The sequence below is a fragment of the Pezoporus flaviventris genome, unplaced genomic scaffold (genome assembly GCF_033815535.1).
Source record: "Pezoporus flaviventris isolate CSIRO_AGI_PZ_B2104156 unplaced genomic scaffold, CSIRO_AGI_Pfla_v1 ptg000031l, whole genome shotgun sequence".
NCBI lineage: Eukaryota > Metazoa > Chordata > Aves > Psittaciformes > Psittacidae > Pezoporus > Pezoporus flaviventris.
The window spans coordinates 49,035,906-49,058,594 of NW_026892579.1; the positions used below are offsets into that span (position 1 = coordinate 49,035,906).

At 40.7% G+C, this 22,689-nt stretch overlaps 1 protein-coding gene across 3 annotated transcripts; it reads left to right on the forward strand.

The window, feature by feature from the left end:
- Positions 1–1,035: 1,035 nt before the first annotated feature.
- Positions 1,036–22,281, forward strand: GCFC2 (GC-rich sequence DNA-binding factor 2). 3 transcript variants are annotated; one of them, XM_061460945.1, is made up of 18 exons: positions 1,036–1,429; positions 2,683–2,787; positions 4,228–4,389; positions 5,064–5,282; positions 6,285–6,370; positions 10,301–10,416; positions 12,670–12,856; positions 13,850–13,973; positions 15,411–15,489; positions 16,123–16,235; positions 17,181–17,380; positions 17,809–17,962; positions 18,235–18,356; positions 19,354–19,430; positions 20,182–20,248; positions 20,686–20,832; positions 21,178–21,302; positions 21,666–22,281. In XM_061460945.1, exons 1-18 carry the CDS (start codon positions 1,051–1,053, stop codon positions 21,778–21,780), a joined length of 2,577 nt encoding a protein of 858 aa, XP_061316929.1. In that variant the 5' UTR covers positions 1,036–1,050; the 3' UTR covers positions 21,781–22,281. The 3 variants fall into 3 exon arrangements, 2 of the variants coding, with proteins under 2 accessions (XP_061316929.1, XP_061316930.1); XM_061460946.1 differs by having other exon boundaries at positions 17,812–17,962; XR_009744635.1 differs by lacking the exons at positions 20,182–20,248; positions 21,666–22,281.
- Positions 22,282–22,689: the final 408 nt, after the last annotated feature.

Consider the following 22,689-nt stretch of genomic DNA (forward strand, 5'->3'; position numbering starts at 1 on the left):
ACATTCTCTATTTTCAATATTTCTCTTGGGACACAAAGGCCTTATTTGAAAGACTTGCTCCACCTCGCTGTCATGGTTTCATTTGAAGGTGGATGTGCTTTCTTTTCACATAGCGCATCATACATAGCTCAAGTCAGAACTGCAGAAATCAAAGGCTGCACAAGCTACAGTGCAACTCCTCACTAAGCAAAGCAATTCAAGTCATCGCATGCCACCTTCCTTCTCTTCCCACCCATATGTTCCCCTCCTCGTGCACCTGATTCCCTTAGTGAGCTAAGCCCAGGGAAAAGAAGAAAAATGTGTGATCAGTTTTTGGGAACAAGCTACAGAATAAGCCTTATACTTATAATAATGTATTATTAAAAATTATATTTATATATTTTCAGTTTGTATTATTAATAATTCTAAATTATTTTCTAATTATACATTAGTAGTTATTATTCATTGACATAGCAGCTTTAAACTGACAGAGGGGAGATTTATATTAGCTATAAGGAAGAAGTTCTTCCCTGTGAGGGTGGTGAGGCACTGCCACAGGTTTCCCAGAGAAGCTGTGGCTGCCCCATCTCCAGCAGTGTTCAAGGCCAGGTTAGACGGGGCTTTGAGCAACCTGGTCTAGTGGAAGGTCTTCCTGCCCATGGCAGGGGGTTGGAACTGGATGAGCTTTAAGGTCCCTTCCAACCCAAACCATTCTATGATTAAGTGTAATAATTATAAAAACTGTATTTAGAAATGGTCAGTATTAATTACAGTAATTATTGTCCCTGCCCCCTGCCTCCGACCCCTCACCGTACGGCACCTCCTCCCTCGCTCGCTCGCTCGCTCGCTCGCTCACCACAGCTGTCCCCGCCCACCCTGCGGCGCCTCGGCCGTTAAGCGCAGGACACGCCCCTCGCCCCCATTGCGAGGCTGTTCTCGCGCCCCGCCCATAGAGGCATCCTTGCCGTGGGGCGGGATTTGCTCTGGGCGAAGGGTGGTGCTTGGGGGTTTTCGCGCATGCGCGTTGAGGACGAGGGGTGCGTGGAGCTGTGCGGCTGTTCGGCGGCCGCGATGTTCCGGCGTCCCCCGCGTAACTTTCGTGGCCGGCGGCGTGCAGCGTCCAGCAGCAGTGAGGAGGAGCCCGAGCCCGTCGTCGCCCCGTCACCAGCCCCCGGCCCCAGCTCCTGTTCCGAGCCAGAAGCGGAGCCTGAGAAGGGTGAGGGAGGCCCTGGCAGCGCCGCCGCGTCCCCGGAGGGGGCCAGGGCGCACGCGGAGGAGGGGCCGTTACCCGGAGAGGGGCCGCCGCCCCCAGAAGAGCCTGTGGGCAGCCCCAGGGGCCGTGAGGAGAGCGGAAAGGCAGCAGCTGCTCGCGGGCCGCGCATCGCCGGAAGCGGGCCCGCGCGGGGGGGAAAAGTGCTGCTGAGTTTCGGTAGTGAGGAGGAGCCAGAAGGTAAGTGTCCGGCAGCGTCCTACCATCCTAATGGCTATCGAAGCCGCACCAGGCCGGAGCTTGGATACACGGGCCTAGCCTCTGCGCCCCGCGTTCGGTCCGCGGCTCCCGGAGCGCCGGACTGCTGGCGCCGGGAGCTGCGAGTCACCATTACACCTCTTTCTCTGTAAGCAAAAATAGCGATTTTGCGTCAGGGATAGGGCTGTTGTGGGGATTATAAAGGAAATCCATATAAAAGTATTTTGAAAGGTTACGTATGTCCGTGTGCTTTTAGCCGGGAATCATTTGAGAGCTTCTTGGGGCTGGAGCAAACCAGAGAAAAGTGTCATAGAATCACATAATCCCGGGTTGGATCCCCTGGTCCAGCCTTTCTTGATAAAACATGACTTGGACTACATGTCCCAGCACCCTGCCCAGCCAAATTTTAAAAGTGTCCAGTGCTGGGGAGTCCACCACTGCCCTGGGGAGATTATTCCAATGACTGATTGTTCTCATTGTGCAAGTTTTTCCTCTAGTGTCCACTTGGAATGTTACAAGGAGTAATTTGTGCCCATTACTCCATGTCTTTTCCATGTGACTTTGTGAAAAGTTAGTCTCCATCTTCGTTGTAGTCACCCTTTAAAAACTGGAACATGGTAATAAGCTGAGCCTTCTTTTCTCAAGGCTGATCAAATCCAGCTCTCTCAGCTGTGTAGTACGTGATTCCATGATTAGGCTGCTTAATTATGAAGAAGTTTAAATAACTGAAGCTTAAATGTTTAGTTGACTTTTCTGTGCTGTTGCTTTTGTGGCTGATGACACAAGATACGGCAGCATACTGGAGTCACTTGCATGAACACAGACTGCAATAACAATTTCAGCACTACAATATTGCTGTATTGAGGAGGCACAATTTTAAATCAAGCGCTGGTGTTATCTTGAGCACTAAAGCCATGGAACTAGTTAGAACATGGAACTAAATGCATTAGTTAGACTTAATGCAGCCAGAACTTCAAAAATACACTGTGCGCGCACAGAGAGGGGACATGCTTTGGATGTAATACATGTGTGTAGATGGAATCACAGAATAGTTAGGGTTGCAAAGGACTTCAAGATCATCTAGTTCCAGCCCTTCGCCGTGTGCAGTGACACCTCACACTGAACCATGTCACCCAAGGCTTTGTCCAGCCTGGCCTTGAACACTGCCAGGGATGGATGCACGTATACTGCTCTCGGTTAATGTTACTTGGAATAATTTAATTTTACCTAAATAGGTGAAGAATGCTTTAAAATTAAAAAGCCGTCCTTCAATGAAGTAACCTTTAGAGTTCGAAAGGAAAGCCTGCTGCCTGCCCAGACAGAAACTGGAGAAAGCAAAAGTAAGTACTTTTTTCAGTTAGATATTTAATGGAGTGCTTATATGAAGACATATTAAAAGATCAGTAAGTCAAGAGTGATGTACAAATACTGCCGTTAGATGTTTTTTGCATGATAATTGAATCCTGATTATAGTTACAATGTTACTTTAAATTTTAAAAGATTAAAATTTTAATCGTTTTGTGCTGAAATTATTTTCCATATAACCTTGGTAAAAAGTATCAGAACTTGAAGGCTGTTTTTGAGAAAATTTGGTTATGCAGAGCTCCTCTAGTACATCAGGGTTAATAAACTTCTGATAAATTGATGCTTCAGCATTATATCTTTCAAACTGTAGGGCAACTTTCCACTTCTTATTGCTGTCAAATTGCAGTTTGATCTGAGTATTTTGTATTGAGAGAAAATGTAAGCTTAGTAGAAATTTGTTTGATGACACTTACAGTAAACCTTGAACTTTGTGTTATTAAACTGTGCTGTTACAGCATTTGAATATTGAACAATAGCCTTGATTGTTCTGATAGTATTCCAGGTGTCATTGAACTGTAGTAAACTGCCTATTGGAATACTTGGGGTTGGTTTGTTTTGTGAGAAAGTGTCTGGAAGTTCTCTTCCCCTTTAATCCCCTTTTGACAACTCTACCAATTCGTAGATATGCCCTAATTGCTACTGTTAGATTAAAATGGGATTAAGAAATGTTTTGGCTTTGAGCAACCTGCTCTAGTGGAAGGTGTTTCTGCCCAAGGCAGGGAGGTTGGAACCAGGTGATCTTTAAGATCCCTTCCAACCCAAACCATTCTATGATTCTGTAACTCCTTTTGAGATTGTGCTTCAGATGAGATGGTAAATTTTCTTTGTAACTTCTTATAGAACTATATCTCATACCCTTACAAAAGGTGACATGTTCTGTTGTTCAGTAATCTGATGATTTACTGAAGATGTAGTAACAAGGAAAGAGAAATCAATGTTTTTAAAGAATTCAAAGATAATTGGGACAAAAAAGTCATAAATAAACCTTTGTAGCTTAAATAAAGACTCCCTCATTTTTAATGCTTACAAAATAAATAAGGCAGTTTTTCAATACTATTTATAAAATAAAGCGAGGTGAACCCAAATGTGCTATGAGCTATTAGGATATTAATCAATTGTCATCTGGGAGCTGATATCATTGCTCTTGTTCATGTATATGTGCTCTGTGTCTCAGAATGATATGTTAGTTTAGGCCTATCACAGATGCTTGGATTCAAGACAAGAACTGGCTTGTAAATGACTGTCTTGGAGCATCAGAAAATTGGACGTGTTTTGATGAGGGCAGGTGGTGATAGATACATGATCAGTCTTTGCTGCAGCAAGGTGTAAATAGTTACTGGTAACCAGTCGTGGCACATCAGATGCCAGCAGCTGAAACTGAAATCATGCATTTTACTTTTTTGCCCCTAATACAGAAATCTGTACATTGGAGCCTAGAACTGGCAGCATCAAAGGCCCTTATGAAGAAAGGGAGGTGGAGGAGGATGAAAGTCATTCTGCACTAAGTGAGGACTGCAACAGCTCAGACTCTGAAAATGAGTCCAGCTCTCCACAGAGTTGGAAGGATCGATCACCAGGTTAATTTCCTGATTTGTGTGTTTTTAAGAAAGTTACTTTAAAAAAACACAAAAACCCAACAACAAAACAAAAACATTTTGTCTTTTTTGGCTGAAGTACAGAATGGGTGACGTGAATCCCACACAGCTAAAAACATGTAATGTATAAGCATTTTGTTTGTCCTGACTCATGACTACCCTTCTTCTGAAAGAATAGTGGCAGTTTTTGGTTGCAGGTATTTGTTGTATTTGCATGTTAATTTTGGAAATGGATCAGGAATCATGACCATTGGTTTCAGAAGAAAGGCTGCAAAAAATTCCTGTTTGGCAGTGGTGTAAGTTCCCTTCATAAGATTAAAATATAACCCACCTGTGCTGATTTGTAAACTTTTGATTCCTTTGTAACTCTCTGAGTTTAGTAGCCCTGATTTTTTGGGGAGATGAAAAAAAAGAGGACAGTCTAACAGCAGTTAATTTAAAAGAAAAAAGTCTGAGCTTTGTTTTCAGACTGAGAACCACTTTTCAGGGATTCATTTCCAGGTCCTTACATTAACATGGTAAGCACAGTGTAAACATCTTGTGTCCTATACTCAGAATTGTACAGTGATCCTGAACAGTGGTGGTTATTGACATTAGGAGTGATATGGGGTGTTAGTTTTAGTCTTCTGCTTAGATGTTTTTTCTCTTCAACGCAGGTCACATCCTCAGTGCAGATTGTATAGAGGCTGCTCGGAGGAAACGTCAGATAGCTAGGATACAGGATGATTATCTTCCCCTGGATGTTTCCAACAGTCACGAGGTCTCTCGGAGGAGAAAAGGCTATGGTTTAGAGAGTGAAGATGAGTCTGATACAGAGAATCTTGATTTTGTTCCTAAAATGAAAACTCTTAGGCAGAGGATGACAGAACACACAGGTGAGTTTGTACTGTTTCTGATAGTGGTTGTGGCTTTGTTTTATGTATGTCTGGAATAGTGTGGCACTTGTCCAATAAGGTTGTGCAGTGTAAGGCTTTGCCCCTCAGGGCTCTTGGCAAAATGCTGTACAGCTGGTATTTGAGGTTTCTGTGGGACATTATCCTGGTTTAGGTCTCACTAATGTGGTGCAGGAAGGGTTGAGGCCACATTTTTTGGCCATATTGACTGCAAAAATTAAAAAACGCTACCAAAAAACAAAAAAAAACCCAAACAAAACCAAAAAAAAACTTGTAGGAGTCACAGCATTTAATGTGAGTAAAATTGTTGTAAATCCTGCCTCCTGCATCTGATCTAGTCTTCCAAGTGCTTTGCCTGCACTGACACCATGGCTGTTCTTGAAAAAGGGAAAAAACTCTGAACAATACAGCGCTTCAAAAGTGAACAGACCTATTGCACAGAAAGCATATCTGGCATTTCCATTGCTTTTGTCCTCTTACAGCTGCTTATAGTTTTGTTTATGAAGCACAGATTTACTTTATTATTTGAAGAAGGGTTATGAGGAATGCATAACTACAAGCTGATTCTGCAATTCTAATTAATGCTAATCAGATTTTTGTATCTAGTAGAATGTATGTTTTGGAACAATCAAGGATTTGCTGTGCATAATGTCACTCGCTGTATTATAGTCTATACTTACACCTTATTTACATGTATTATGCACAGCTTTGCCTTCAGACACAAACCCAAGATGTTTGTGCAGCTCTTACTGCAGTAGTTGTCTGAGAAACAGTATGTTGAGGAAATTGATACTGGTGTAAATGCTACAGATCCCACTAGCTATTTCCAAGCCTTCCTTGCCTTTCTGTTTGGAAGTCATCCATCTGCAGATTTTTCGTCTGCTGTTTTTTGTGTGTAGTAGTGATGGGGAGATCCATTGTTGCTTGGGGGGAGGGGGAATACAGGGTGTAATTATATCTATTAATGATTATTTCAACTTTCAGTGTCTGAGGGTGATGAATCAAGTGAAGATGAAGCACAAATTAAGTGGGAAGTTCAGCAAATAAAGAAAGCCATTAAACTCTCTCAGGTGATGCATGCTTTTCTAACACCTGGAAGTTGCTTTTTGCTCATAGGCAGTAGAGCTTCTGTGGAGTACTCCTGTATCTCCTTCCTGTCCTATTGCTAGAGAGGATTTGGGGAAGTTATACACTGATTCGTCAGGGAAAAAGATGACTAGAAATATGGGAAGATAATAATGAAAATCTGTAATCTCTGTATAGCTGTTCAGAAGCAGGGTATTGTTGCTTACATACATCAGAGGCCAGTACCTATATGTGATGGAAGAGTCTGAAAAGTAGAGAATAGAATTCTGAACCCTTGAAAGCAAAAATATTCAAATAGCAACAATGGTAAAAAGTTGTAAAACAAAAATTGTTCTTCTATTATGCTAAATTCCTCTTGGGCACAATCTGAGACCTCTCTTCAGCAGTTCAGCAGAATTCTGTTTTCTTTCTTTTTTTTCCTCTGGTAAATAATTGGCAAAAATAAACTCTGTATATTCTGATGAGCTGGAAGTTTTGCTTCTGGCTTGAATCATTTACTCTGGGTCAGATTAGGAAAATCTGAACAACAAGTTCTTTATGTCTAAATAGACAACTGTAGAAACTTTTGCCTCTTAAGTGGGAGTAGTTAGAGGACTGGGAGAAAGTTACACCTTTTTGCTGCTGAATTCCAGATTCAGTGTGGTTGGTGCTCTTAGGACCTCATACTTGTTTCTGGAAAACTTAATTTCTACTGTTCAGGAAACTGCAACCATTTTTAGTAATGGGCCTTGTTCGTTACGGACTTGCTTGCTTCAGTGGATTGTGTTTTGGCTAGATTTTAATATACAACCTTCCATGGTTTTAGAACAATGTCTTTTAATTTATAAGATAAAACTCAGTGGAATCCTTCTTTAGTTATAATTACAGTGAAGCCGAGTTGTGAGTGAAGAATCTCTCTCTTGACCACTGGCTTTGTCAGAATGTAGCATTCATATTTGTAGGGGGAGTGGAATCAGAAAGCTTGATATGAGAAAATAGACTATTAAATGACTAATAGATGGCAAATAATTAATCATAAATATATTAAAATAGCTTTAAAAGAGCAAGATATAAATAAAATCAGGTATTGCAGTCACTACTTGGCTGTAGTTTATTTCCATATTCTGTATTTAGAATTTTGATACTAGTGAAGTCTCAGTTGTCAATGTAGAAGCATTATAGAATCATAGAATCAGCTAGGTTGGAAGAGACCTGTCAGATCATCTAATCCAGCCATTACCCCAGGACTGCCAAGAGCTTTTTTTATGCTTTAAAGGACATGGAAAATAATAATTCCAATAGATGTAGGGTGCTTTGCACATTAATGCTTCTACAACTATTTAAATGTTTGTGATCATGAGATGCTTGAATTTGAGATCCTCAGGACAGTGAGAAGAGCGTGCAGCAAGCTCACTACCCTGGATTTCAAAAGGGCAGACTTTGACCTCTTCAGGAACCTGCTTAGGAAGGTTCCATGGGATATAGCCCGAGAGGGCCCAAGGCTGTTGGTTGATATTCAAGGATCACCTGCTACAAGCTCAGGAGTGTTGCATCCCAACCAGAAGGAAGTGCAGCAGGAGGGCCAGGAGACCTCCTTGGATGGATAAGGAGCTCCTGAGGAAAATTAAAATGAAAAAAGAGGCTTTTAATAAGTGGAAGCAAGGACAGGCGGCCTGGGAAGAGTACAGGGATGTTGTCCAGGAAGCTAGGGACCAGGTTAGGAAAGCTAAGGCCCAGTTAGAATTAAACTTAGCTAGAGGTATTAAAGATAACAGGAAGGGATTCTACAGGTACATAGCAAATAAAAAACAGACTAGGGAGAATGTAGGCCCCCTCAGGAAGCTCTCAGGAGAACTGACTACGCAGGATTTGGAGAAGGCTGAGGTTCTGAATGACTTCTTTGCCTCGGTCTTCACTGGCAAAGGCTCTGACTGCACCACCCAAGTCTTGGAAGGCAGATGCAGGGACTGTGAGAATGAAGACCTTGCACCCACTGTAGGAGAGGAACTGGTTTGAGACCATCTTAAAAATCTGAACGTGCACAAGTCCATGGGTCCTGATGAGATCCATCCACGGGTCCTGAAGGAGCTGGCGAATGAAGTTGCAAAGCTGCTGGCCGTCATATTTGAGAAATCATGGCAGTCAGGTGAAGCTCCCGATGACTGGAAAAAGGGAACTATAACCCCCATTTTCAAGAAAGAGAAAATGGATGACCCAGGGAATTACAGACCAGTCAGTCTCACCTCTGTGCCTGGCAAAATCTTGGAGCAGATTCTCCTGGAAGGCATGCTAAGGCACATGAAAATCAACAAGGTGCTTGGTGACAGCCAGCATGGCTTCACTAAGGGGAAATCCTGCCTGACCAATTTGGTGGCCTTCTATGATGGGGTTACAGAACTGATGGACAGGGGTAGAGCAGTTGATGTCATCTACCTGGACTTGTGTAAAGCGTTCGACACTGTCCCACACGACATCCTTGTCTCTAAATTGGAGCGACATCAATTTGATAAAGATACTGGCTGGATGGCCACACACAAAGAGTTGTGGTCAATGGCTCAATGTCCAGCTGGAGACCAGTAACGAGTGGTGTCCCTCAGGGATCGGTGTTGGGACCAGTCTTGTTTAACGTCTTTGTCACTGACACGGACAGTGGGATTGAGTGCGCCCTCAGCAAGTTTGCCGATGACACCAAGCTGTGTGGTTCGGTTGATACCCTGGAGGGAAGGAATGCCATCCAGAGGTACCCTGACACACTTGTGAGGTGGGCTGATGCCAACCTTATGAAGTTTAACCATGCCAAGTGCAAGGTCCTACACCTGGGCTGGAGCAATCCCAGGCACAGCTACAGGTTGGGCAGAGAAGAGATTCAGAGCAGCCCTGCGGAGAAGGACTTGGGGGTGCTGGTTGATGAGAAAATGAACATGAGCTGGCTTCAGTGTGCGCTTGCAGCCCAGAAAGCCAACCGTATCCTGGGCTGCATCAAAAGGAGCGTGACCAGCAGGTCGAAGGAGGTGATCCTGCCCCTCTACTCTGCTCTTGTGAGACCTCACCTGGAGTATTGTGTGCAGTTCTGGTGTCCTGAACACAAAGAAGGACATGGAGCTCTTGGAGCAAGTCCAGGGGAGGGCCATGAAGGATGATCAGGGGACTGGAGCACCTCCCATATGGAGACAGGCTGAGAAGGTTGGAGCTGTTCAGCCTGGAGAAGAGAAGGCTGCATGGAGACCTCATAGCAGCCTTCCAGTATCTGAAGGGGGCCTGGATATCTTCCAGGGATGCTGGGGAGGGACTCTTCATTAGAGACTGTAGTGATAGGACAAGGGGTAACGGATTAAAACTTAAACAGGGGAAGTTTAGATTGGATATAAGAAGGAAATTCTTTCCTGTTAGGGTGGTGGGGCACTGGAATAGGTTGCCCAGGGAAGTTGTGAATGCTCCATCCCTGGCAGTGTTCAAGACCAGGTTGGACGAGGCCTTGGGTGATATGGTTTAGTGTGAGGTGTCCCTGCCCATGGCAGGGAGGTTGGAACTAGATGATCTTCAGGTCCTTTCCAACCCTAATTATTCTATGATTCTATGTTTGAGAAATTTTTCACCGCTCTGCATTATGCGCTGTTGAAAGCTATTAATATTTTCAGGCCAAAACAGCAACTCAGATGTACCCTAAATTGTGGATTATTTTGTGCTGTTTATATGTATATGCACTATATGTTTTTATACAACATACATATGCAGGGTTTTATACTTCATTTTCCTTGCCTCTGTGTTGTGCTTTTCTGTACAACATTTTCCTGTACTTAATTTGACTGTTGAAATACATATCTTTATATCATATGCCTTGTGTATTGGAATGATACATCTTGTTGATCTAAAGAGCTGCAGAGGGAAGACTTGTGTAAGTTGTGTATTAAAAATTAACACTAAAATTCTTGTAGGAAACTTATGATGATACTTCCCTGTATGAATCACAATCAGCTAAAGCAAAATTTGATCCCTCTGTTTCTCTGCCGCCTGTGAACTTGGAAATTGTGAAGAAGCGACTGACTGAAAGGTAAATCCCGCTCTTATGAGTGTCACTTTTGAGTTCTCTTAAGTTTTTGTCACAGAATGGGAGATACAAGTTTGAAGTTCTGTTCTTTTCCAGAATATTGCAGGATTTTTGGGTTGTTTTATGTGTACTAATTCCTGTTATGATGTCTAGTAGATTTTAAGTGGCAGTGATTTGATGTAGGGGAACATTTGGACTTTCAACTAGAACTTGGAGAGTGAATTCATTTAAATTGCAACAGCTTTTTATGGTTTCTAGTGTTTGACAGAAACGTTGGTTCAATGTTATGTTTGCCCAGCAAGCAAAACTTCAAGTAGGGGAGGTGGAGCTGACAATCCTATCCCCCTTACAGTGGGTCTTACACCAGTATTTCCTAAAAGCAGCGGTAAACTCTGTACAGCCTATTTAGGCAAACTAGAACCTTTCTTGATATTTCTCCTTAGTTGTGAGCCAGGCTGTGACTTTTCTTTAGCAGCACAGCTGCCATATGTGCAGCTGAAACATCCTGGGATGGAGGTTGGAACCTTCCAGAGGGTGTGTGAAAAGGACAGTTGTGGTCAGACGTCCCAGGGTAAGCCATTGCCTGTCATCTCTCAGAGCATCAGGAAGCAGCTGCTCAGATAAGTTTAGACAAGTAATGTTATACAGCTGAGACATAAGTAGCTGCTATGAACTTGCTCTGTGCTCTCTCTGTATATGCTTTGCTTTCTACAGACCATCACTGACCTGCTTGTTTAAAAATTTGCAACTAAATTGGACTAAATATTTTTGTGAATTTTATGCTCTCTTTGCCATAATCACCTGAAAGGAATCGAGTTAAGTAGGAATTTTGGTACAGAATCAAATAAGAAAAATAAGAATAAAGCTATGAAGAGTGGGAAACCCATCTGGAAAATAGCAAGAAGGGGAGGGAGACCTGTTTAATGTAAGCTTTGTAGGTCTGTTTAACGTGGTAAGTGCTGAAATCAGAGAATCATAGAATAGTGTCCTGTGTCCTGTCACTACAGTCCCTAATGAAGAGTCCATCCCCAGGATCCTTATAGGCCCCCTTCAGATACTGGAAGGCTGCTATGAGGTCTCCACGCAGCCTTCTCCAGGCTGAACAGCCCCAACTTCCTCAGCCTGTCTTCATACGGGAGGTGCTCCAGTCCCCTGATCATCCTCGTGGCCCTCCTCTGGACTTGTTCCAACAGTTCCATGTCCTTTGTATGTTGAGGACACCAGAACTGCACACAATACTCCAGGTGAGGTCTCACAAGAGCAGAGCAGAGGGGCAGGATCACCTCCTTTGACCTGCTGGTCACACTCCTTTTGATGCAGCCCAGGATATGGTTGGCTTTCTGGGCTGTGAGCGCACACTGAAGCCAGGTCATCAACCAACACCCCCAAATCCTTCTCCGCAGGGCTGCTCTGAATCTCTTCTCTGCCCAGCCTGAAGCTGTGGCTGGTATTGCTCTGACACAGGTGTAGGACCTTGAACTTGGCATGGTTAAACTTTGTAAGGTTGGGTATTTTTAATTGTAGCATGGCAGAGAACAGTAGTGTAGTTCAGTTATCTTTATTGAAAAGTGTTCTCTGCTTCAGAGAGGTGAAGTAAGTTGTGGTCTGTTTTCTTGGTTCTGTTAGAGGTTTACTCAAGCTGAGCAAACACTTGGGATGTGTAAGAGTGGAAGGGGGAGCTAAAAAAGGAAGCAGAGTTGTTATATATATAAACATTCCTGTCTAATAGTCGGAGCTATAGATACAGGTTTCTGGGTTTTTTCAACTACTAGCAGCGGGAGTCCTCAGTTGGTTTGTATTTAGTAGTGAACGCATGGTGAATGCTGACAGATACTGCTTTCCATGCAGCTTATACCGAACTGGCATTATGGACATGCTGACATGAGCTGTAGTTTTCCTCAGATTACTTTGGGTAAAATCCAATTAATGTGATGCCATGAAATTTGGCTTTTTATGGTTTTAGGATGTATGGTACATTGAGCAATCTAGGTCAGATATCAGGTAAAATATCTAGTTAAAAATCTAGGTCAAATATCAAAACTGGCACCACATAAATGGTGTTTGAATCTTCAAACTATGATGCTTGTCCAGCTCCATACTTCTGAAAATGCTGGCATGGGTAAATCTTCCAGCTCTGCTTATGTGCAAGTACTAGCACAGGCAAAGATTTTTATATGTGATTATAATGGAAAAAGTGTTTAGAAATCAGCTGTTAACTTGGCCATAGTTTAGTTTTCTGTGTTTCTCCTCTCTTAGGATAACTTCACTACAGAATGTGCACCGTGCCCACCAGAGGGAGTATGAGAAATACAAGGAGGACATTGAGAGTTCCAAGGTGACTGTCCAGGTGCTAGAGAAGTCTTCAGATGCAGCTCTGAATTACAAATTCTACAGGTCCATGAAAACATATGTGGAAAACTTGATAAATTGTTTGAATGAAAAGGTATGTATTTTTTTTCCTCCTTTTATTTATTTTTTTTTAAATACGGATGATAAGGGTGTGTTCTGTCAATGGAAGATGAGGGGGGTTTGTTTGGAAATGGAGGGATACCATCCAGTTAAAAATCAGTTCTGTCAGAAATTTTAATGTAACAGGAAACAAACTAGCAGGAAAAAATATTAGCCCTCACCTGAAGTGATGACCAAGCTAGTATAGGTACGTTTGCTTGAGCTGTCGTCTCAGCTAGGTTCTGTTGAATGAAAACAAAATGTTACTGGAGGGACTTTCCTGCAGGTCTAGTAATGAGAGTGTGCTGAAGTTGAATGAGAGGTGGCATTTAAGTTCACTTTTGGGATCTCAGAATGACTTTACTCAGGGTTACATAGCAGAGGTGGTAAGGATTTTGTGTTGGGTTCAAGTTGGGATTGAGTTAGCAGAGCTGTGTGAGAATTTGTGGACATTATTGGCTGCAACTGACTCCTGATCTGCAAGGTTTGTGTATTTAAAAAGATGATAGTTTGGAGAAGGGGAAGTGCCACCTGAAGTTTGGCCTCAGTGAAAGTAAACTGCTCTTATCCTCTGTAGACTCTGCTATCAAATCTAATTTATGTCACTTCGTTGCATTGCAGTTGTGAATTTCTGTATGTAACTTTAAGGAAGAAAAAAAGTTAGTTTAATAAATACATTTTCTTTAATGGCTGGTGGCTCAAAGGCAAACTGAAAGCAAACAAAGCACACCAAGTATTTTGTCCTATTGAAGCCTTTTGTAGGAATACTTAGGTAGTCCTGTGGTGAGTAACTGGCATTTAGTTTGTGCTCTTTCAGCCTTATAAAAAAAGCCTGCAGAACTCCAGTGACCAGGAACTTATTTTTAATCTATGACAGTTTGATTCTAATTTCACAGCTATACTGAAAACCCATGGAAGGGGTTGGGTTTTTCCATTCTTTTGGGATTTTACTTAATTGAAAACCTGATTATTATTTATTATATTTCAGCTGAAATCCATTAATGAGCTAGAATTGGCTGTACATGTACTTCTTCAGCAACAAGCCATGAGAGTATTGAAACGAAGGCAAGATGAACTGAAAGATGAATCTGCTTATATTCAGCATCTGACAAGTTAGTATGAAGTTAAAAGTTATTTTCTTGTTGAAACATTCACTCTTTGAGCAGAAGTAAAGTTCTGCATTTCCTTTTTTACTTTTATCTGGTTTCTCCTTTCCATTGTCTGTAGGTGTGTTCAACTGAGATGAAAAGCAGGGTGTTTACTTGCAGCATCACTTCTACATGAGACCATCTTTAAGGCTTTTTGCACTCAGAATGGAGATTCTGTATTAGGTGACACGTGAAGAGAAGGGCATAAAGAAAAAAGCACCTTTGTGTTTTATCTAAACCAAAATGGTGTTTTTCAGTCACTGTAGAAAAAGAATATTGCAGTTACCTCACTTTCTTCCCACACAAATGTATTGTTTGTATGCCATATGAATCTTCAGCTGGTCCTATTTAAAAATACCCAACCAAACATCCAAAACCAAACCCTTTAAAACCGCTTAGTCGAAGCGAAAAGCAGTATGCTTGGAGGTGCTGGGAACAGATGGAGGCCAGATGCACCAGTTCCTGGTAACTACTAATCACATGGGTTCAGTTTTCTCACTACACAGGATAAACTGCTGATTAGAGGAAGCTAGCAGCCTGTATGATTTTGTAAAATGGTGTAACAAGCTGACAGCCGGTGTTAAGAAGAAAAGGGTAGTGCCATAATAAGTTGTCATTAAAATGATTTTACTTAAAGCTCATTGCAAATGAGACTGTACTTGCATGTTTAATAGCACTTGTAATTGTTTTTTTATGGTCCTAGTTGTATTTAATATAGTGGAAGGGCTGTTTTTTCATATATGATAATACTTCAGTAGTACACTTGTTTTGGCATGTTGTGCACATGCCAGGTAGCTAATAGGGCTACACTTACACTACAAATGAATGGCCAAAGTAGAGAATGCTTCTTGTTTCTAATTCTGTGTTAGCCTCAAGAATCAGAGTAAGGGTAGTTCGGGTCAGTTACCACTCAGATAACAGGAGACAGTGGGGGGCTGACTAGTCTTGAAATCTAAATGCAATGATTTTTGAATAGTGTAAATCAGGGACTTAACTTCCATTACAGTGTTGGAACTGAAGCTCTAAAGTTACTCTAATTTATTACATGGTTTCATTTTTGATATACAGGATGAAGGTAAGTCCCTATCCTTGCCTTTCACACTTCTGATAACCTATCATGGAAGACATTAAGTTCCTTTTCCAGGATTAGTAAGCAGTGAGAGTTGTCTGGAATGTCATGAAACTCACCTTTTCATCAACTGCTATAAGGAAACAACCACATCTGACTACATGCAGTTAAAAATAATACTTACTTGTGCACTATGGAGATTAGGTTTGACTTTCATTTGGCTATTTTCCAAATGAAGAATGATAGGAGGAGGATCTGTGTTTCCTGACTGAAAAAAATAGACACTTTAAAATCAAACCATTTTATTTTTGTATGTTTTTGTTTTCTGATAGGTGGGAATGACAAACCTGGTAATGATGGATTAAAAGGTCATAAGAAGACACAGGTTCTGGAAATGTGTGAGCGTCGAAGGTAGCTATTACATATAGGTGCACTTAACTCCGATTTAATGTACTGTGCACTGGCTTCCTGTCGCTTACTCAGTGATGAATGTAAACCTGTAGGATTACTAAATGAGATTACACAAAAAAATATGTACTTGCTTTCCAAAACTTGAAATGCTTGGAAACCATCTATTTGTTAATATCATTCTGTTCATGTTGATTTGAATCTGAATGCTTATAGATCTTGTTATTTTAAATTTAACAAGTTGTAAGTGAGGAAAAACTATATGAGGGGAGCTTTAATAAATAATGACTTCATACAGAAATATATATTTCTATCATTGTATAGATAGCAAAAATAGGTGGTATTGTTGCTGCTGGGAGTTGGTGGTGAGTGAAAGCAAAGCAACATCTATACTCTTATCAGTGTAGGTCAGTTACTACATTTTTGTATAAGGACTGTGTTCAGGGATTGGTACCAACTCTTTTAAGTATCGGGCATTTTAAAAGCTTTACAGTTACATTGGTGCCTCAACTCATAACTGTACTTTGAAGCAGCAAGATCCTTGGAATTCCGTATTATATGATTCTATGATCATTTTAATGGATTTTCTACATACACGGGAGAGGGTCACTCACCCAAGTTCATTACAAAATACAGGACTTGCAGACGGCAAGCAAGAGAGTGTTCAGGAGAAGCTGATCATCATGAAGGCATGTCAAGTGACGATGAGCTGACTCCAGCAGAGATTAATGAGTTCCAGAAGAGCAAAGGTTGGTGACTGTTGTAATGTCCAAGAACAAAATCTCTTCAACATATTTTTTAAATGATTTTAGGAATGGTAAACACATAAACAATTCAAGGTAAAGGAATACTTTGAGTTGCATATTCCTGGTTACACACTGTAGAAAAGAAATGCATTCAGACAGTTCTGACTAATGAGTCGGGAAGAATAGAAACTTCTTCTCAGTGAGGGTGACGGAGCACTGGAACAGGCTGCCCAGGGAGGTTGTGGAGTCTCCTTCCCTGGAGACATTCAAAACCCGCCTGGACACATTCCTGTGTAACATTATCTAGGTGTTCCTGCTCCGGCAGGGGGATTGGACTAGATGATCTTTTGAGGTCCCTTCCAATCTCTAGCATACTGTGATACTGTGAATAGGTGCATGGGTGTAGATTTCTTTTGGTATGACTTGTGGTGGCATCACACATGAGTGGTTGAACTGGAAGTAAGCTCTTTTAGATCATGCCAAAGCTAATCTGACAGTACTCAGTGTGATGCTACAACGTGTTTTGTATAATCAATTTGTTTCCTGGAGATAGTGTGAGTGAAAGGCTGGTGTTCTAGTTATCTTGAATGAATGGATAAAGAGGAGCAGGGAAAGGCATAATACCCTTTTCCCAGATAACTCCAGAAGGGTTTACATGTCTCACATTTTTTCAGTGTTGTAAAGTTTGAAACACTGTGTCTGTATAAGTCTGTGAAGTAGATCATGAAGAAACTTGCCTTTTTTTGGTCTTCTGACAGTATTTTTTTATGAAACTGGGATTTCCAATGAGCCAGTTTTAAAATCCATTTCAGTATCAGATCTGTCAAAGATAAATGACAAATATCATACAGATATTTCTCATGCCCTATAGATGCATAAACTCTTCAGCTTATACTTCAATAAGTTCTGTGATTGTTTCTTTTTATTCCCAATGAATATTATCCATAGATAACGTTTTAGAGGATAGTAGGAAGGTCTTTGAAGATGTACATGCAGATTTTTGTGACATCAGAAAAATCCTGTTGAAATTCCAGGAATGGAAAGAGAAGCTTCCTGACTCTTACTGTGATGCTTACATCAGTTTCTGCCTGCCTAAGCTATTAAATCCATTGATCAGAGTTCAGTTAATGAATTGGAATCCTCTAGAGGTAGGTGCACCAACTGACTGTTTTCTTCTACAATTGTACATGTGTTTGTGTATTAATACATGATATGAAAAATCAAGATGCTTTTTCTATACTTAGCATGGTGCATTAGAAATGGATAGAAAGATACTGTGTTGGTCTCAGAAATTGAAGCATGTGGTTGGAGTCTTCTTAACCTTCTGCTTTCCCTTTACATCCAGACCCTTTTGCAATGCCCCATGTAAAAAGAATTCTTCTCTTGAGTTGTTTGAAGACACTTTAAAATTCCCACCTTTAAATTTCACCTTTAAGTGTCGTTTTCCTGATTCGCCATTTTGGCCCATTCAGTGAAGAGGGTGGATCTGAAATTAAGTGGGAATCTCTGGTATCATTGGATAGAGCTTTTCTTTTAAGCCTGACAAGCTGAAAAACTAACAGGAATGGTCTTTCAGCAGAATTTTACAGAGTTGGAAGAGATGCCCTGGTTCAAAGCTATAGAAGAATTCAGCAATGCCAAAGCCGTATCAGAATCAACAAGGGATGATGATCCTGATCAAGAAGTTTTGCCTAGGGTGATTGAAAAAACTATTCTTCCAAAAATTGCAGGTATAGTGAGATTGTCTTCAAAATGTTCATTGAGCTAGGCAGTCAAACCTTAAATAAAAGCGATAGCTTTCAAATAATGTTAGTTATGTAATGGTGCTCCAAGTTGTAACGATTACATAGCCTCACTCTGGGGGACTAAAGCAACCACTTTGTAAGATTAGTGAGGGACCCTTAGCTTTTTACGTGTTTGCTTCCATTACGTTGCAGTGCCTTGAACTACAGCAGATACGTACTTGCGTATTGTGAGTGAAATGAATTTCCTTATTTTCCAGCATTTGTGGAGAGTGTGTGGGATCCTTTATCTACTTCACAGACAAAGAATCTTGTACAGCTTTGCAACAACATCTTTGTAAAACAAGTCCTGTCAAAAAATAAGCGCAATCAAACAAAAGAGGTAAAAAAAAAAAAAAAAAGCCCTTCATTCACTGTGTGTGCTTTCTGTGCGTGTTCTTAAGGGCACTGTCCTGAAGTTGTTTGGTTCTGATTACTTGTTTGTTTTGACAAGATTTAACAGTTAAATTTTCAGCTCTCTCATGCTCACCTTATTGATGGTGGTGGGAGATGGGATGCTCCTAAGGCAGAAATTAGCTTCTGCTCTAGAAAAATTCTGCCTGTACCTACCAAGAAGCTGATTGTAGATCTAATCTTGCTTCACTTCAGTGGTGCTGGTTAGAATTTACGTTTGCATTTAATTATCTTTCCAAGTTTGAGCTTTACATGCTCATAATGCTTCAGTGGTCAACTCCTTAAGCTTTTATTTATGAAGCAGATATAAAACTTTAAGACTTGAAAATCCCTAAAGGTTAATTACTTCACTAGGAGAAAGGCTACTTTGTAATCTTGGCAGTCTTTTAATAATTACTTTTATACCCATAGTTCCTCTAGCATGCCCTTCTTCAGCCTGATTCCAGTTTGATGTAAATCTGGAGGTGTATCTAGTATAAAACTGGTGAAACAGAATGGATATTTAGGCCCTGAGTACGAAAGAAGTATTTTAAGAAAATCTTTGTCCCTTCTGAGCCTTCCAGAGGTGCTGATTTGAAACCATGACTTGAAGTCAAGTGGTACAGTTGATCATAGCTATGTTGTACAGAAAGTAAACTAAACTTCAAAAAAGGTAGGTGGCAGTCTATGGCACCTAAAAGCATGTTGCCTAAAACCACATCCTAACGTAGCTATGGTGATTAAATACACTAGGTTAACCCTGTAGGTAATTATAGCTGTGATTTGTCTACTGTTTTTAATATATTGCTTCTCAGTGTGTTTTATATACAAGTGGCAGCTTACTTATCTGTAACACTACACTTCTAGATGAACAAAATCAGTGAAGTTGTTACAAACGAAAGAGGAAGTCTTTCTTGTGAGACACATTAATAATTCTTTTTTAATAGGATTTGATGAATGTGGTTATCCTAAGAATGAAGAAATCTGTAGAGGAAGATGTCTTTATTCCTCTGTATCCTAAAAGGTAAGCTGACTCTGGGAATCTTGAAAAAATACAAATTCAGTTCCTCTACCCTTTTTCCTCACAGCTATAGATGAAACATTGTAAACATCCATCAACAGCTATGGAACAAACATGCCTTCTACTGTTTTATTATGGGAGAGGTTATGAAGCCTTTGTCCTCTTCATGAACCCTTTCTAAAAGGATAACTCCACTGACTTAATGCTTTTTTAGTTCTTATAACCGAAAGCTTTTCAATATATGAGATTTACAGTCTGGTTTTAGCATAGCAATTTCTGTCTGAGGGCCTGTCTTAGTCCAGGTTGTCTGGTGTTGTGTACCTGTGTCCCTTGAATTCCTCCTGTTCCAAAAATAGGGGTTTTATCATGGATGCTTATTTCTGGGCACTATTTTGAAGATGGGAGTAAGAGTCTGGGAGATGTGGGGTTAAAATACAACTATGAGAGAAGCTTTGCTAAAGATGGGGTAGGATGTTTGGTTCTAAGCAGTTCTGTTTTGGTACATATCCATAAAATGCAGACACAGGTGTTTCCAATTGGTAATTCTATTGAAAGTTAATTCGTAGTAGTGGTATTACAAAGGGTTCAAATTGGCAGCTGTTTCCTTAGACATTTATTCTGGTTGTGGCTGTCACTGCTGAAACAATTCCAGAATTAACATTCATCAGTATCTAAGAGATCAATTGTCTGTTTATCTTCCTTTAAAAAACAAACAAAAACTCCGTTACCTTTTTTTCCTTCTTTCCATGACCAGCACTATGGAAGACAAGTCATCACCACATTCTAAGTTTCAAGACAGGCAGTTTTGGTCAGCTGCTAAGGTAGAGAAAATACATCTTTTTTTCAGTCTTTGCAATTCATTTTATTGAAAAAATATTTATAGTCAGTCAGGAAATATATCTTCACTCAAGTCTGGCTCCTGGGAGAGTAAAACATTTCTATTAGGGTGTGGATAACCATTGTGTTTCTCAGGAAGGTGTATTCTTGGGCTTTAACCTGAAAGAGGGGAGATTTAGATTAGCTATAAGGAAGAAATTCTTCCCTGTGAGGGTGGTGAGCCACTGTCACAGGTTGCCCAGAGAAGCTGTGGATGCCCCATCCCTGGCAGTGTTTCAAGGCCAGGTTGGACGGGGCTTGGAGCAACCTGCTCTAGTGAAGGGACATAATGTTATCTTTATCTTACACAAAACTTGTGTTACTGTGTTTTAACACACTTCCAGCCACCCGGTATACATACTCTGTTTCTTTATTACTACAGCTGCTCTCCAATATTCTTCTTTGGGATGGACTTGTACAGGAAGATACCGTACGTGATTTGGGACTGAGCAAGTTGCTGAATCGTTACCTTCTTCTGAACCTCTTAAACACACCACCAGGGCCTGATAATATAGTAAAGTGTCATAAGGTAAAAGGTGACTTGTACATTGGAGGAGGGTTTAAGCTAAAAGCTTTTATTTTGTTGTTTTTATGAAGAGTGGTTGAAACAAGAGGAAATATTTAAAGATTTTAAAATTTAAACATAATTTAAAATTTAATTTTTTTTATGATGTTGGTGCATAAAAGCATTTTAGAGTAAATAAGGGTCCATAGGTTCTTATGAGTAACTCCTTGTAGGGATAGTCAATCTTCGTTTCAAAGAAAAAACACACGCCTCTAGTAATAACCTAATGTGCCAGAAGATCCCTGTCAGAAGTGATGGGACTTGATTATATTGAAAGATTTTCTTCTTATAAACTTTTGGTGTGAGCAGGTGGTTGCGTGTCTCCCAGAAAGGTGGTTCCAAGATCTTGAAAGTGGGTCAACCATCCCTGAATTACAGAACTTCTGCCAATACTTGCTCCAGTGTGCCCGTACGCTGCACAAGAATAACCACAGGTAATAGATAAGGCCTTCCTTGGGATTTGGGCACTTCCTTGAATAATTTGTGTTAAATACTTCTTTAAATACCTTAAGTCTCATGTATTTGACACTTTCAAGGTTATTTTCATTGCATATATTCTATAGACATAAAAGATGAAGTCTAGAATGTAAAGGAGTGCTTCTGCAGTTCTAGTTTGACAAGTTGAGCTGCCAGTGTTAGGCACCCTTAGTGACCAGGGTAGCCAAGGTCACTTGATGACAAGCAGCTGAGGACAGATATCTTACTGTTTTTTTAAGATGAGTAAATGTAAAGTGTGCTTAAGGCAGGCACATGGAAGTGCTGCAAAATAATATTTTCTTGTTTTGTTTTTTTTGTAGTGATGAAACAAAAGAAGTCCTTCTCTTGCTGATGAAAGTCAAAGCTCTGGGTGTTGTTGAAGGCTTCATTGAAGAGTATAAACTTGAACACCTTAAGTCGATGATTGGGAAATAGAAGATTTTCAAGGTCCAATACTGCAGCAAGCCCGCTAGTTACACTAAACCAGCTCTGATATGAAATCTAATTAGTGAATCCTGCCTACTCAAATATGCAGTAGTAATCACTGTCTTACTGTTAAATACTTGAGGTCTCTTTTCCAAGTGTCTTCTACTGCCATCTACTCCTAGGTTAAAGGAGTCCTTTTACAAGTTACAGTTGTCAAAGTAAAGTGATGATTTGGGCATTCTAAGATGTATGACAATGTTTTATTACTTTATCCTTTTTGGAAGGATTCCTGGAAAGAGAGAAAGTGCCTGTACAATTTGTCACTGCTCACCAGCAGACAACTTCACAAGCTATTTTCAGTATTAATGACTAAATACCACTCTGACTTGGCATCATTGAGCTCTTCTAACCTGTGGTCCATAGTGATTTTGGGTAATGTCCAGCCATCCCTGGTGAAATAGAATTTGTCATGGTGCGGGGGTTTTGACCATAACACAGACACAAGGGAAATCAGTGGAGCAGTGAGGAGTGTGATGGTAAATATGGCTTCAGCAAGGGAAAAGCTTTCACAAGAGAACTGGGGAAGAGCAGACTCGTTGTGAAGACAGCATCTGATGGGTGTGGTCTTGTGCTAGAGTGGTACAGACAGAGCTGGTGTGCCCACAGGCAGAGCTGTTGGATGCCCTGTTTTGTCAGGCTTTTAATTACAGACGCCTTGATGGCAAGCACAGGAACCAAGTCAGTTACTTTCTAGTAACTGAAGCTCTAAGGTCTTCCTTTTGCTTCCCAGCAAGATCTACAGCCCCTTAGTTCATCATACCCTGATGAGATTTCTAATGTTGTATAACTTTGTATATTTGCACTGAATATTGTTAGATAATAAGAAGGATGCTTTATTGTGGAAACTGTAGTGCATCA

Bases quoted from the DNA above. Each gene is read 5' to 3' on its own strand.
- GCFC2 (XM_061460945.1), top strand. From the start codon at position 1,051: ATGTTCCGGCGTCCCCCGCGTAACTTTCGTGGCCGGCGGCGTGCAGCG. The intron at 5,283-6,284 runs GTGAGTTTGTAC...TTCAACTTTCAG, and splicing joins GAGGATGACAGAACACACAG to TGTCTGAGGGTGATGAATCA. The intron at 19,431-20,181 runs GTAAGCTGACTC...TTCCATGACCAG, and splicing joins ATTCCTCTGTATCCTAAAAG to CACTATGGAAGACAAGTCAT.